Source organism: Pelophylax lessonae (genome assembly GCF_965119305.1).
Source record: "Pelophylax lessonae genome assembly, chromosome: 12".
NCBI lineage: Eukaryota > Metazoa > Chordata > Amphibia > Anura > Ranidae > Pelophylax > Pelophylax lessonae.
Genome location: NC_138779.1, coordinates 88,773,178 through 88,789,048, shown reverse-complemented (window position 1 = coordinate 88,789,048; position 15,871 = coordinate 88,773,178). Strand labels below are relative to the sequence as shown.

Here is a 15,871-nt window from a genome sequence, read left to right as displayed (position 1 = left end):
GGTATGTCGCAAATAAGCTGACCATATCTAGTGGCCTCAGGTCTAGCTCATCTGTCTGTTCTGGTGGTTGTGTGAAACTTGGTAGGATCGATTCCCAATTTAAGTGGAACTCCGAGACTACCTTAGATATTAAGGCTGGTGAGGGCCGCAGGATAACTGTCTGCCAGAACAAGACAAAATGGCTGTCTGCAAGAAAAGGCTGCTAGTTCAGAAACCCTTCTGGCTGATGTGATAGCTGTAAGAAAGGCTATCTTTGATGTTAAGAACCACAAGGGGCATGTCTCAGTGGGGATGAACGGAGGTTGAAGCAGGGCTTTTAGCACTATTCCCAAGTCCAAAGTTGGGAAGAGGTTCTTTCTCGGAGGCCGTATTCTCATTGTCGCTTTGAGGAATTGTCTTATTAGGGGTTCTTCCGCCCACCTGTGAATGCTGATAATGCAGACACTTGTACTTTGATTGTATTGTAGGCCAAGCCCACTTCTAGGGCTGTTTGCAAGAAGCTTAGTACATTCTTGATCTTTGGCATGGACGGGGAAAAGCCCTCAATAATGTGGTGATTACTTCCTCGGAGAGTCCCTGCGACCGCAATCTGGCCGATTCAAGAGCCAAGCCGCTAGTTGCAGCCTCCCTGGATTCTGATGTGTCCACTGTCCCTGTTTCAATAGGTCTTTCTTCAGGGGCAGAGCTATTGGCGGGGCTGCCGCCATCTGTAATAGCAATGGAAACCAGGGTCTTCGAGGCCAGATGGGTAGTATGAGGATGGCATGTGTCCCCTCTTTTGCGATTTTCAATAATGTCTTCAAAATGAGTGGAAACGGAGGGAAGATGTATACTAGTGGGAACGTCCATGGAATTGAGAATGCATCTTGTGCTATCGCTTTGTGGTTCTTGAACCTTGTTACAAATTTTGGCAGCTGTGCATTCTCTGATGTTGCCATTAGATCCACGGAGGGTGTTCCCCATTCGGCGAAAATTGGTTCCAGGTAGCATCTGTTGACCGCCCACTCGCTGCTGGTGGGGAAATTTTGACTCAGCTGATCTGCAAGGATGTTCTGTCTGCCTGGAATGTAGATCGCTGTCAGGGCCTCCAGGCGTGTCTTGGCCCAGACAAAAATCCTGGTTGTCAATTGCAGTAAAGAGAGGCTTCTGGTTCCTCCTTGTCGGGCTATGTAGGAGACTGCCGTTTGATTGTCCAACCTTAGTTGGACTTGGGCTCCTTGAATCAAGTCTTCAAAAGCACGCAGGGCTAGGAAGGCTGCTTGCAACTCCAGGAGATTGGAGTGTCTTGTCTCGATTGTTTGCCATCTGCCTTGAATCTGCCTGCCGAGGCAGTGGGCCCCCCAGCCCCGGAGACTGGCATCCGAAGTTATTGTTATCCACTCCCCTGGGCTGAGGGGCATGCCTCGCGACAGGCTGTCCGGTGAACTCCACCCTACTAGGTTCTGGCGGATTCGAGTTGGCAACCTGATCCTCTGATCTAAGGATGCGCCATAACACTGACAAAGGAATGACGTCTGAAAAGCTCTTGCATGGAATCTTGCCCAAGGTACTGCGGGAGTCGCTGCCGTAAACATTCCTAGAAGTGTCATGCAGTCTCTTGCTGATAGTGCAGGAGCACTCATTATGCTGTCGATACAAGCCATCAGTTCGGCCACCTTGCGATTGGGTAAGAAGATCCGTCCCTTTTGTGTATCAAATATTAGGCCCAGGTACTCCATTCTTCGAGATGGTATTAATTGACTCTTTCACCAGCCAACCAAAATTGGCGAGAATCTGTAATACTTGATCACGATGTCGCGTTAATTCAGTAATTGATTGGGCTACCACCAGAATGTTGTCCAAGTAGTGGTAGATCCTTATCCCTTTTAGACGAATGTTTGCAATGGTGGCTAACAGAACCTTGGAGAAGACTCTGGGAGCCGTGCTGATTCCGAAAGGCAAGCATCTGAATTGATAATGGTTTTCTCCCAAAGTGAACCTCAGATACCTCTGGTGGTGTTTGTTGATTGGAATGTGCAGATATGCATCTGCGAGATCGATTGATATCATCCAATTGTCTGGCTGTATCACTGATATGATCGTATATATGGACTCCATCCTGAATCCCTGAGGTTCGATGAATAGGTTTAGCGATCTCAGGTCCAGGACTGGCCTGAGGTCTCCCGATGCCTTGGGAACCAAGAATATTGGGGAATAAACGCCTCTTCCCTGCTGTTGTGGCAGTACTGGTATGATTGCCTGTTTCTGACACAATTCTTCTACGTATCCTATTAAAAATTCTTGCTTCTTTCGGTCCTGTGGCCATCTTGTCTGGACAAATATGTTCGGTGGTTTTTGCCGAAAGACTATCTTGTAGCCCGTCTTTATCGTACTTTGGACCCATTGGTCCTTGACTTCGTCCGTCCATACCCTCCAAAAGGCTGTCAGCCTGGCCCCCACCTGGAGGGGTCGGACGGATGCACCGTCAAAAAGACTTCTCGGCCTTCTTCGCCGCTTGCGCTGCTCGTGACTTTACACCCCTCAAAAAGGAGCTCTGCGTTCCTCTCCATTGGCCCCTTGCATATTCTCGACCAGGCCTATATGATCTTGCCTCACGCGCTCTTCTGAAATCGGTCTGTCCTGGACGGAAGGATGGTTGTCTCTTCTTTGCTCTCTGTGGTAAGAGTCCCGTCTTACCTCCCGTTACACGCTTAATTGCTTCCTCTAAGGTCCTTCCAAAAAGTATCTTACCGTTAAACGGAATATTGCAAAGTGCCTGTTTTGATGCACTGTCAGCCGCCCAGTGCCGCAGCCAGAGGGCTCTCTTTGCTGTCACCGAGTGCACCATAAGCCTCCCTAACAGCTTTACGAGGTCTATGGAGGCCTCCGCCAGGAAGGCTGCTGTCAGATTTAATTCTTCCAAAGCTGTAACAATCCTGGCTCTCTCTACTCCTGAGTTAAGTGCGGTCTCCACATTCGTGACCCATACCTTAACGGCTCTGGAGATGGAGGCCAATGCTATGCTCGGGAAGCAGGCCATACCAGCAACCGAGTAGATCTTTTTAAGATCCGCATCCGCCCGTCGATCCATTGGGTCCCTGAAGGTTGCGGAGTCTTCTAAAGGAAGAGACATCTGCCTTGCCAAACGCTGTAGGGCTGCGTCTACCCCCGGCGGAGATTCCCAAAACTCGGCATCCACGGTCTTAAAAGGGTATAACTTAGAAAAACGATTCTGGGTGTTCGTTTTCTTCTCTGGTTTCCCCCATTCTTCTTCCAACAATTCTCGTATTTCGGTCATGAAAGGAAAAGCCGCTCCCTGCTTCTTCAGGGTCGGGAAATATCTCCTTACTTTTTGTGGTGGCTGGGAGTCTTGCTCCCATTCTATGGCTTCCTTTACCGCTGTGACATATGGTTCTATGAACTGAAAATCAAACATATGTTCCTCTAGATCCTCTGATTCCGAAGAGGTTCCTGAAGAAATTTCCAGCACTGGCGGTGATCCCTTTCTGTACTCTGGGTTACTCTCTGTTTTAGGCCTGCTTCTAGGCGTACTTGTACTAGCCACCAGGTGTATGCTATCTGCCACGGCTTTGTGGATATATTCTTTAATCTTGTTTGCCTCTGCCTCCTTGTCTGTGGCCACATCTTTAATGCACTCGGCACACAGGAGTTTTCCAGGAGCAGTAGGAGCCGTACAGGCCCAACATAAGCCCTCTGCGGGTCGACCTTTGGACCTCCTTGGCTCCATGTCTGGAGACTTACTAGCGTGCGACCTGCTCGGAGATTGAGGCGCCTGGCTAGAGCGTGGTTCAGGTGGAGGTGAACCAGATTGTTGGCGGGTCTTTTCCTTATGCGAATGCTTCTTTTTAGGGCTCTTGCTCCTAAAAGACAAACACCCTTTAAATATGGTGTATGCACTCTTTTCACCGTCTAGTCCCTCGTAGCCCCCTCCTACCTTTCCGACGATCTTCGTGCCCTCTGTGGCTGTGGCGAGCTCATGCTAAAAAAGAGGAACGTAAGATAAGCCTATTTCCTCCGTTTCCCCTCACCCTAACTTTCTCTAACTTAACATATAGATGAAATATGTTAAATACACAGAGATAAGAAAAATAAAAAGACTTTTTTCTAGCTCCATCTCTTTTTTTTTTTTCATAAAAAGATACTGCTTACCTGTATAGAAAAGACAGCACCAGCAGGTGGCAGCAGAGAGTAGACGAGCTTGAAAGGAAGAAACTGTCAAGTCTGGGAACCACTGGGTGGCAGCAGAGAGCTACTACAAGGCAGACGAGGATAGGAGAGAGAGAGTGAGTCATAGGAAGTAAACACAGCCATACGGAACCTAGTTATCTCTCTGCACTGACCTGCACATGGACAGAAAATGAAATGGCTCTCTGCATCGCTGCCATTGCGGCTTCCCCTCTTATGCAGGGCGGTTGCTAGGCTACACCCTCAGCTCCACCTCCTGTGATATCACTGCCAGTGAATATATCAGCCAGGGAGAGCGGCTGGTGCATCCCTAATAGCTGCAAACAGGTGAGGGGAAACGAGCTGAGCACACCACAGCCTCTCCACCATACTCTTAGGCTCTTTAAGCCATTCATGCCTGCGGCCCCGGCACTCAGGGCGTCCAGGGTTTTAAGAGGATTTACCTCTATCAGTCTGGACCTACCAATCCCAGGAGAGGCTAAACCTGGGTGGGAAGGTTCGGCAGGGGGGGATCCATTCTCACTTGTAGCTTGCTTCAGGTGGCCTGGAGACCAAAAAAAGGAGAACAAGAGGGAATGGGAGGGCCCTCTTTTATAAGCTAGGATAAGGGTGGTCCTGAGGGTTCGCAGGAGGAGCAAACCCAGGTGTGCTGACGTGGGGCTGGCCAGGAAAGGTCTATTTGTGTGAAAAAAAATGATAAAAAATTTGATTGGGTACAGCGTTGCATGACTAATTATCATTCAAAGTGTGAGAGTGCTGAAAGCTGAAAATTGGTCTGGGCAGGAAGGGGGTGTAACTGCTCTGTATGGAAGTGGTTAATGCTGTGCATTTCTGAATAGTAACATGGTATAGCTATGTAACAAAATTTAAAAGTTGTGCACCTTGATTAGTAACGGTGTAATCATAACAGAAATGTCACACTATTCTGAATAGTAACCTGGTACAGCCATGTAACAGAAATATTACTAACACTTTAAAATCGCGCAGAAATGACACTAGGGACCTTTGTGCATTTCTGACTTAGCAGCCCGGGTACAGCCATGTAACCAACAGAAATGTTACCAACAACTTCAATGTAGTGCATTTCTAATGTACAGAAAAATAAGGTATAATAGAAAGACACCCCCAACTTTCAATGTGATGTATTTCTAGTAAGCAAGAGAGTCATATAGCTAAAATAAACATCAATATTGTGTATTTCTGATGCTCAACAAGGCACAGTCAACCCAGAAAAGACAGGCAATTTAGTGTTGTGTATTTCGGACGAGCAGCAAAATTACCAGAAAAGACACAAACTTCCACATTGTGTATTTCTGAGATGCAGCCAGACCAGGCATAAAGTCAGAGTCATGGTGAATTCAACTAAAAAATAGCCAACGGAGGGCAAGATTTATCCTAGGCATAGCTTGGACTCTTGATACTAAACCTTCATCCACCAGAGAACCAGGGTAGTTCCAAATAATGTAAGTCTAAGGTGGGTGCACTGCATACACTAGAGTAGTAGTAGCTGTTACCCTACCATTGCATAAGTACGAGTAGGTGTAGTAAGCCCACACACAGGTGGGAGTCCAAGTCTCCCAGCATCTAAGGGCTTAGCGAGCACAGACCTGGAGATCATTTAAGTCAGCCTCAGGAAGAGGTGGACACAATTTTAGTTTGGAGGCAATCAGACGCCTAAAGGGCTTAATAAGCAAACATTAAATACAGGTTATTATATGTAGCTCTTGTATAGAGGTTTTGCAGCCCGAAATCCATCAATCAGGGTTACAGAAAACATTAGGATTCTGGTCCATCAAGGGGTGGGCGGCTACATTTTATATGTGACCATTCAGGGGCACTAATGCTTGCCATTAACACATGCCAATTTCAACTGAATGTTTCATGATAATCTACCATCAATACTTTAGAACAGGGGCATCAAACCTTTTGACCCTCCTGGGCTACATAAAAACACACCAAGAATAAGGATACTGATGAGCACAAAAAGTCGGGCAGATCACAAGGTAATAATCACCGATGTATATATCATGTACATAGCTGAGTAATAAAACTTCATTTTTTTAATAATATTTTTTATTAGAAAAATAAAAGAGGGCAACATAAAACGAGTGCGATATTTGACAGTGTTTTTGATAAACTAAAGCATCAATATTTGGTTCTATGGATGTAGTAGCAATTCTCAATGATTTCTCATGATGCTCATCAGATATTTTGGTTCTAATTTTGCCGTTCATTTGGTTCATCCTTGAAAAGATGATAATGCGGCCACAAACTGGTGACATGAATAAGGCGTGATTGTGAAGAGTGGGTTTTTTTTTTCTTTCAACGATAAAAATGTAAGTCCAGTGAAGAGACAGTCAAATTTTTCTTCAGCTGCATGTTGCCCGCTAAGTGTAAACGCATTTTTACAAAAAAAAAAAAAAAAAAAACACACCCAACATTTTTAAAGTAAGTTTACGATTTTGTGTTGGGTTTTATTCATAGCCGTCTTGGCCTGCAGGTTGAACACCCCTGCTTTAGATCATTGCAATTGTTTGGGTATTTTGTGATATCAGACGCATCAGCACCATAACAGTCCATGTGAAATGAGCCTTAATGGGCTACATACTAGAACTGGAAAATGTAGAACAAGTGGGCTTAGAGAGTAGAGAAAGACAGGCATGACCAGACCCGGGCCACACGCTCTTGAAAATACCATCCCAAAACACAGATTATACCATTAAAAATTGTATTTTAATTCTACAAATATACAAGTGTGAAAAATAAATAAGACTCCAAGTCCTTGCTCGAGTCTCATGTTCCTGCTTTGGAAAGCAACAGTCTGCATTGTTGTGAGTTAGGTGCAGTATGTAAATTGTTCATCTGTATTAAAAGTTTAACTGCCCATAACTCTTTCATTAAAGAAAAACATTTCTGTTCACTGTGACGGGCTCAAAATTTGAGGCTGAAGCCAGGCCCAGCAGCCGATGCTCCCTGGTTGGTGGTGGTCAGATGAAAGCCTGTGTCTTTTAGGTCATCATCTCCCTAGAAAGAGAAAAAGAATAAAGTCTATGAAAGAGGGCAGCATACACAAAAATGGAGTAAACTGGAGACTGTATGAAGAGGAGGGATCAGCTTTGAATATGATGGGCACCTGCTGAATACTGCGCAGTGAAAGCAAAAAATGTAGTCCGTAAACAGATGAATGCAGTGCTGTTTAATCCGCATACTGCCATTGCTGAAGTACTAAGGTGGGGCAGTAATATGATGTAAACAAGATGAGGTATCAGCTGTGAGCTTTATCTTATAGAAGTGATCTGGGCAACTGTAAATCCTCCAGATCTGTCTCTACATGTCATGATATATGGATTATCAAGATCATATTCAGTCTTAGTGCAATTTATTTTCAATCACTCCATTTTGTATGCATGTACATGTTGTCGAATTCCCTAATTGCACCTAAGGTGCTCATTTTTTTCCTGAATGATAACAGGAAAATTTTCAAAATAAATATTAGACAAAAATATTTTATTCATTCATAACTATACTTTGACCGCCCTGTGAACTTCTGGTCAGCTTGTAATAAACTTGTAATGACAAGGCTGAACATTGATGTAACAAGGGAATAAAGCTGCAAGAATGTTTTACTTGTGAATCCTAATTATCTTTTCTGTTCCTGGAGAAAATGAACGTCTGGATTAAACATCTGGATTTGATTACCCGTGGGTCTAAGCTTTCAGTGTGCACACATATGCCTCCATTACAGCACAAAAAAAGCTGTATTTTAAAACGACTGACAAAAGTGGTTATTTGAGAAAAAAATGGTGATGAACCAAAGCGAACTGCGCAAATGGGTGTTCACACACTAATTACAGTGTACTAAAACTTTCTATTAATCGTGAATACATGAATAATTAAAATAAATAAATAAGTGAATAAATAATTCTAAATAAATATGTGGGAATGCCTTCCACACTGCGAGCAGCAAACAACCAACGTGTTGACGTGACGAATGTGAAATTTGAAAGTATATATTGCGCTCAACAATATTTACATAAAGTGCATTGGTGCAAATAAATAGGTAATTAAATAATTAAAAAACAGTCCATTTGTGTTTAAAACCATCAATGGTGATTGAAGACCACAATTGATAAAAGCACAAGCTCAGCATAAATAAATAATTAAAGTCCTTTGGTGCTTGAAATATCAAGGTGATTAAATGGTTAACCCCAGCAGTGATTAAAAGCACAGACCTGATAGAAGTGGTATTTAAAACCTTCACCTCCACACCTTCACCCAGTGATCTTAATAAATACTCCTTACCAGAAGGATATGACCCCTTGATTATAGGGGGTCACAATAAGCATTGGTATCCCACAAAGAATCCAGACCATCCACATATCTTTTCCTCTCACCAGCAAGGATGTATGACCAGATGTTAATGGAACTCCAAATTAGAGGACCTTTACATTGAGATGCTTGGAGTGTTCTTTTGTCTTCATGGCACAGGTTATGCTATGACACTGACTCAATGGAAATAGGAACTTACAGATATGTGTATATTTATACTACAGTCACTTGAAACCTTTGACCACAGAAAGGTAAATTCAATTTCAGAAATTATGTGACTATGGAAAAGAACCAATGTGTCATATCAAAGGGGATGTATACAATCAGTTATTTTGTATGTTTTCTTATAATTTATTTAAATCACTTTGCAGAGATCTGTTATTACGTTGACATTAAAGACCATATTTCTGTTGATCATGTTCTGTGGGTAAGAATACCGCGGATAGCGGGGTGACTCTGGCTGGTGCTATAAGAAAACATACAAAATAACTGATTGTATACATCCCCTTTGATATGACACATTGGTTCTTTTCCATAGTCACATAATTTCTGAAATTGAATTTACCTTTCTGTGGTCAAAGGTTTCAAGTGACTGTAGTATAAATATACACATATCTGTAAGTTCCTATTTCCATTGAGTCAGTGTCATAGCATAACCTGTGCCATGAAGACAAAAGAACACTCCAAGCATCTCAATGTAAAGGTCCTCTAATTTGGAGTTCCATTAACATCTGGTCATGCATTCTTGCTGGTGAGAGGAAAGGCTATGTGGATGGTCTGGATTCTTTGTGGATACCAATGCTTATTGTGACCCCTTATAATCAAGGGGTCATATCCTTCTGGTAAGGAGTATTTATTAAGAGCATTGGGTGAAGGTGTGGAGGTGAAGGTTTTAAACACCACTTCTATCAAGTCTGTGCTTTTAATCACTGCTGCGGTTAACCATTTTTATCACCTTAATATTTTAAGCACCAAAAGGACTTTATTTATTTATACTGAGCTTGTGCTTTATCAATTGTTGTGGTCTTCAATCACCAGTGATGGTTTTAAGCACAAATTGACTGTTTTTTAATTATTTAATTATCTATTTATTTGCACCAATGCACTTTTTGTGAATAATTATTGTTGAGCGCAATATATACTTTCAAATTTCACAAAAGTGGTTATTTGTTCAAAATAAATGGATATAAAAAGGGAAAGGAAACATTGTCTTATTTAAATCTGTCAAAATATTTTAGGCTTAGGGCAGATCCAGAAAACATCTAAAAAAAAAAAAATGGAGAGCGCCCTCTACTGGTCTTAAAGTTCAAGAAGCTGCTCAAACAGTTGAGACCCTCAAAATAGCAGAATGTTGCATTTTCGCTCAGACTCTGTTTTTATCACATCAAAAAATTGTATTCATAGCTTTACTTTGGTTAAATAGGATCAGTCACATAACAATATACCCGAGAGAGAAGCTCCAAAATGTAGTAGTCACTCTAATTATTGGCTTATATAGCAGTTATAGAGAAGTAGCATCACTTACAAAGAAGCTGAAAAGGTGCTGCTTATGATGTAATATTTAGCCTAGGAGTCTGCGAGAAGTAAGAATTTTACTTTGTGACTGGGAATTTGATTTATAAAAGGCAAATAGTCTATTTGCATGGACATCTTTTTCATGAGCTTAGTGAATGTGGTGCAGTTGCACTTTGCAAAGAATAATGTGTAAGGAAAATAAAAGAAAATACTGCATTCACCTCATTTACTAAGATCTTAGGACTGAGAAAAATTAGCTTGGAAAAGTACAACTTCACTTTCAAAGTGAACAGTCTATTTAAGCCTTATTACATCAACCCCTTGGTCTATAAGTACTACCCTAGGCTCTGTTTATATTTAATGAGGGTATGCAGCATAATTATGGTTTGACCTATTTTCCTTTCTCTGGGAAAATGAAGCAGTCAGAGCCTTCTCTGTTCTGTTTTTGCAAGCACCTATACAGTTCATTGTGATACAGTACACTAGGTAATAGCAGACATCCAGTTAGCCAGGGTTTAGCTCCTGGATAGCTACAATGTGCCTGCAGCTACTTAGCACCTACATGGCTTAAGAAGACACACAAAAGGGGAAGAATCTTTGCAAGATACCAGAATATTCCAGTGAAGGAACTCTGGAAAGTGTAGAAGGATTATGGAAAATAGCGTTAAACATTAAAGGCCAAGTTCACCTTTTGGGTAAAAATACAGGGAAAAAAACGTGCATATATTTTTAACCTCAGGAGCCTGCAAAGCATTGGACCCGTGATCAGTGGATCAGGGGTGCAATGTCAGGCTGCAGACAGGCCCGGCAGGTTTCAGCCTGTACCTCTGATACGGGCTGGCTGTTTACAAGCTGCAGGGCTTGTGAATGAACTATGTGAGCGTTCATCAGTGCCCTTGCAGTCCATTGAGAACTGCAAGCCGTCAGCCCCAATGAATGTAAATGAATGACTCCACCCACACGACCACGCTATTTTCAAAATGTGACAGCAGGTGCGGGGAGAAAGGGGGGAGGGGTCAGAGGTGCAAGGGACAGGTCTGGAGCATGTTACACAGGAATTATGGGTGTAAAATGCTGTGAAAGGTGAACTTAGCCTTTAAATTTTCCTTTAGAATGGAAATGTTCTGTCAGTTCAACTAATTAAACTAACTATTATGGGCAAAAGGAAGAGACTCAAACTGATAGCTTTCTTAAGCCACTAGACCTTACATAGTCGTGATACTATGCTACTGTGGCTCAACGGTTAGCACACCTGCCTTGCAGCACTGGGATCCTCACTAAGAACCCCCACCAGGACAGTATGTGCATGAAGTTTGCATGTTTTCCAGTTACTCACACTACAAAACATGTTGTGGACTCCTTCATTCATGGACTCCTGTCTAAATGGCTCTAGTATATGTGTGCATGCGTGACATAGACCTTAGATTGTAAGCTCCTTGAAGGCAGGCACTGATGTGAATAATATGTAAAAAGCTGTGTAAATGGACGGCACTATATAAACAGCTGTAATAGAAAATAAATTAAATACTCCATGTTTAACCACCTCCCACCCGGCCATTGTACATATACGGCCAGGTGGGAGTCTCGTCCTTCTGAATGGACGTTCCGGAACGTCCTTCAGAAGGAGCGAGATCGCACCGCAGCGTGCATGCGCAGCGGCGCGATCTCGATGTGCCTGTGTCCCTCGGACACAGCGCAACAATATGCGTCAGGAGGGCCCTGTGATTGGCCCTCCTGATCACATGACGGCTGTATCCAATCACAGCCGTCATGCAATGTAAATACAGTAGTTGTAACGGCTTCGATCTCTTCACCTCCCTGACAGATCCTGTCAGGGAGGAGAAGAAGAGGATCGATACTGGAGCTGGGGTGATCAGTGAGTATTTCTAAATACTCACTGATCACAGGGGGGGTCTGTGCTGGTAATCAGAACATTGATTACCAGTGCAGCCCTGGGGGGAGGGGGGGGGGGGGGAGTGGGGTGCCACTAGAGCCACCAGGGATGCCCACCCATGACCACCAGGGATGCCCACCAGGGATGGCAAACAGCCTGCCAGTGATGCCCTCCTATCAGTGCTGCCCACCAATGCCATATATCAGTGCTGCCCACCAGTGCCCGTTATTGCCATCCACCAGTGCCGCCCACCAGTGCCCACCAGTGCTGCCTATCAGTGCCCCCCATCAGTGCCCATCAGTGCCCCCCATCAGTGCCCATCAGTGCCCCCCATCAGTGCCCATCAGTGCCCTCCATCAGTGCCACCTATCAGTGCCCATCAGCGCCGCCTATCAGTGCCCATCAGCGCCCATCAGCGCTGCCTATCAGTGCCCATCAGCGCTGCCTATCAGTGCCCATCAGCGATGCCTATCAGTGCCCATCAGCGCTGCCTATCAGTGCCCATCAGCGCTGCCTATCAGTGCCCATCAGCGCTGCCTATCAGTGCCCATCAGCGCTGCCTATCAGTGCCCATCAGCGCTGCCTATCAGTGCCCATCAGCGCTGCCTATCAGTGCCCATCAGCGCTGCCTATCAGTGCCCACCAATGCTACATATCAGTGCTATCAGTGCCCATCAGTGCTGCATATCAGTGCTACCTATCAGTGCCCATCAGTGCTGCATATCAGTGCCACCCAATCAGTGCCTCCTCATCAGTGCCTGTCAGTGCGGCGTCATCAGTGCTCATCAGTGCAGGAAAAAACGTATCTATTCACAAAATTTTATAACCTAAACAAAAAAACTTTTTTTTTTTTTTCAAACTTTTCGGTCTTTTTTTATTTGTGCACCAAAAAAGAAAAAACCTGGCAGTGATCAAATACCACCAAAAGAAAGCTCTATTTGTGGGGGAAAAAATGACACAAATTTGGTTTAGGTACAATGTTGCATGACCGCGCAATTGTCATTCAAAATGCAACAGCGCTAAAAGATGAAAATTGGTCTGGGAAGGAAGGGGGTTTAAGTGCCCAGTATTGAGGTAGTTAAATACTGATCGCTGAACTCACCAACTGACTGTAGCCCAGACCTCCTTCGGGAGGACGAGGACTTGTGCCACGTTTCACCCTCTGCTGTTCGCTCTTTGCTGGCCATGTTGGGAACACGGAAGGATCGATTGGCAGGGGGGTTTCCCGGAAATATTCATGCTTCAAGCCGTCTTCTGAATTAATTCTCTTGGCTGGGCAGTAAGTCAGAAACCTGTAGGAACGGAAAGTAATCAAGTAGCAAAATAGCTCACAGAAAAAACAGCAAACTTCACTACAAACGCTAAAACAAAACTTCCATACAAATAATATTACTGAGCAGCACTATGCAAAGGGACAAAAAATAATAAAATCCAATCTAGTGTTTTATATTTTAAAATCATCCAAAAAAGTAAAACGGTACAAAAAAGGCTTAGATTTGACATGGTATAGAAACAGAACCGACATGGTGGCTGCCATTACTGAGCTACACTCCTCAAATTTCTAGTTAACTGGCTGGTATGCTGATCCTTTGGTGACCAAAAGTATTAAAGTTAATGGGTCAGCAAAACAGCCAACCAACTCACATTTCCAGAAGGCGACCAGCAATGGCAGTCTGTTTATTATTATAGGTCTTACTTTAAAAATAAACATTTTCGTAAAGGTGAACTTTAAAGCAGAGCTCCACCCAAAAGGGGAAGCCTTGCTTGTTTGCTTCCTCCCCCCTCCATTGCCACATTTGGCACCTTTCGGGGGTATCCCTTTTTGACAGGTACCTGCTCCCACTTCCTGGTGACTTTGCCACAGTGAAGTCACCTGGATATGTTTGGCTACCTTCCTCCTCCTTCCCCCGCCGGCAGGCTATTTACAAAGCGCAGCAGTAGGAAACTGGCTGTGAAGCCGAGAGGCTTCACTACCAGTTTTCCTTACAAGAAATGGCAGCAGCGTCAGCCCCACCCAAGAGCTGACTGAAAAATCGGCCCGGGTTGCCAACATCGCAGAATACCTGGACAGGTAAGTGTCCTAAAATTCAAAGTCAGTAGCTTGTCTGATTTAGGACAAGCAAGAAAAAAAAAAAAAAAAAAAAAAAAAAAAAAAAAACTTTAGACATACTTGTTCATGAGGTCAAATCCTTGGTCGGAGAGGAGAGCTCCAAATCTCTTCCGTAAGTTGTTGTAGGGGTAATCTGCAAACGTCATTTTCTTGATTGCAGGGAGTTCATTGTAACCTGGCCAGATCTTTTCACTAGGTGTTCCCAGATCCTGAAGTCAAAAGAAACATGTTTTAAGAGGACTGTGCAATTTGTCTGCTCACATTGGAAAGCCACCTACCAAATTTATTCACAAAACACATTAATAAATACAAAAAAAACAAACAAAAACACACCTAGATCAGTGGTTCTCAACTTTGGTCCTCAGGACCCACTAACAGGCCAGATTTTAAGTATCACCTTGGGGAGATGTAGACTAGAATACTGCAATCACTGAGCAGCTAAATATATCACCTGTGATGTATTTCAGTTATCTTGCAAACCTGGCCTGTTAGTGGGTCCCAAGGCCCGGAGTTGAGAACCACTGAACTAGATCATCCAGCCAGAAAAGCTGGCGGGAGGACCCGAGAAGAGGAGGATCAGAGCTACTGATTGTATGAAAAAAAACCTGATAAGCTGGTCTGTATAGAAGTCGATTAATAGATCAATTTCAGTACAACCAGCCTATCCCATAAATGGAGCAAAATTTATCTGGTCCCTGCTGAAATTGACGAATTTTGAGCTGTCTATGGCTGGATTAACTCGGACACTGCTCAAAAATCCAATCCAACCTTTTCCTAAGAAACGTCAAAAAGTTTTTTTTTTTTTTTTTAAGGATTGCTGTGTGAATGGGAACACAAAAATATAGTGGGGTCGTCTCAAAATTTGACTGCAAAAGTAAAAATGTGCTTTAAACCTAAGACTATGGTACTGGAGCATGTTACATCCAAAAAAGAGCCTATCTTATAAACCTTACCTTAAATATCCTATTAATTTGGTCAATCTCGGATTTGCCTGGGAAAAGAGGTTTCTGGGTCAGCAGCTCCCCAAAAATACATCCTACTGACCACAAATCTATGGCTGTAGAGTACTCCTGGAGAAGAAAATGGTAGACAATGTAGGATTAGGAAACTAAAGCAGTAATGTTGAAGAACACTATACTATATAAATCATCAGGATTTGGAGAATAGGAGGTATTTGGAAGGTAGGCTCAAAACCTGTTTTTTTTTTTTTTTTTTTGCCACAACATTTTTTAATGGATTAACCACCAATAACTCTTATGACCAGTTCACTGCTGCCTAGATGCCAAGACCAAATTTATCAGCATGGGAGCACTGGTTAACGTGACAATAACTATATGACTAATATGTGTACCTAAATGCTTAACAATAACTATATAACCAATACGCATACCTAAAAATACTTTAATTTATATATTTTAAGAGCATTTTGTTTTGTAAACTGTAAAAAAAAAAAAAAAAAAAAAAAAAAGGTGGGGGGGGGGGGGGGGGGGGATTTTTGACTTACTGTAAAATCAATTTCTCTGATGTTCATTGAAGGACACAGCTACTGATCTTCTTAACCGCTGGGTTATATTGCCCCCTACAGGAGTAGGACACTAGGCAGAAAAAAAAAGTCTGGCTACGCCTATGGGCAGTCCCAGGGTGTATACTCCCTCTCTCTGCTATAGGTATTCAGTTTTGTTACAAGCAGTATCAGGAGAAGAACAACGCCACAGAGGGGTGGGTGCTGTGTCCATCAATGAACATCAGAGAAACAGATTTTACGGTAAGTCAAAAATCCCATGTTCTTTTGTTCATTGATGGGCACAGCTCCTGATCTTCTTAACCATTGGGAAGTC

The 15,871-nt window shown here is 43.3% G+C and overlaps 2 protein-coding genes across 2 annotated transcripts in view; both read right to left on the bottom strand.

Moving 5' to 3' along the window:
• Positions 1-1,996: 1,996 nt before the first annotated feature.
• LOC309568878 (uncharacterized protein) lies at positions 1,997-3,727 on the bottom strand (the record flags this gene model as incomplete). Its single annotated transcript, XM_082274661.1, has 1 exon — positions 1,997-3,727. One exon carries the CDS (start codon positions 3,725-3,727, stop codon positions 2,465-2,467), a length of 1,263 nt encoding a protein of 420 aa, XP_082130787.1. The 3' UTR covers positions 1,997-2,464.
• Positions 3,728-6,896: 3,169 nt separating this feature from the next.
• The window catches only part of LOC309568159 (cyclin-dependent kinase 11B-like), a 119,603-nt gene continuing 110,628 nt past the window's right edge, over positions 6,897-15,871 (bottom strand). The window contains exons 18-21 of the mRNA XM_082273779.1: positions 14,987-15,103; positions 14,094-14,242; positions 13,026-13,215; positions 6,897-7,209 (exon numbers count right to left, since the gene is read on the bottom strand). Of these exons, the coding sequence (XP_082129905.1) occupies positions 7,117-7,209; positions 13,026-13,215; positions 14,094-14,242; positions 14,987-15,103 (549 nt within the window). The 3' untranslated portion in view covers positions 6,897-7,116. The remainder of the gene's footprint in view (positions 7,210-13,025; positions 13,216-14,093; positions 14,243-14,986; positions 15,104-15,871) is intronic.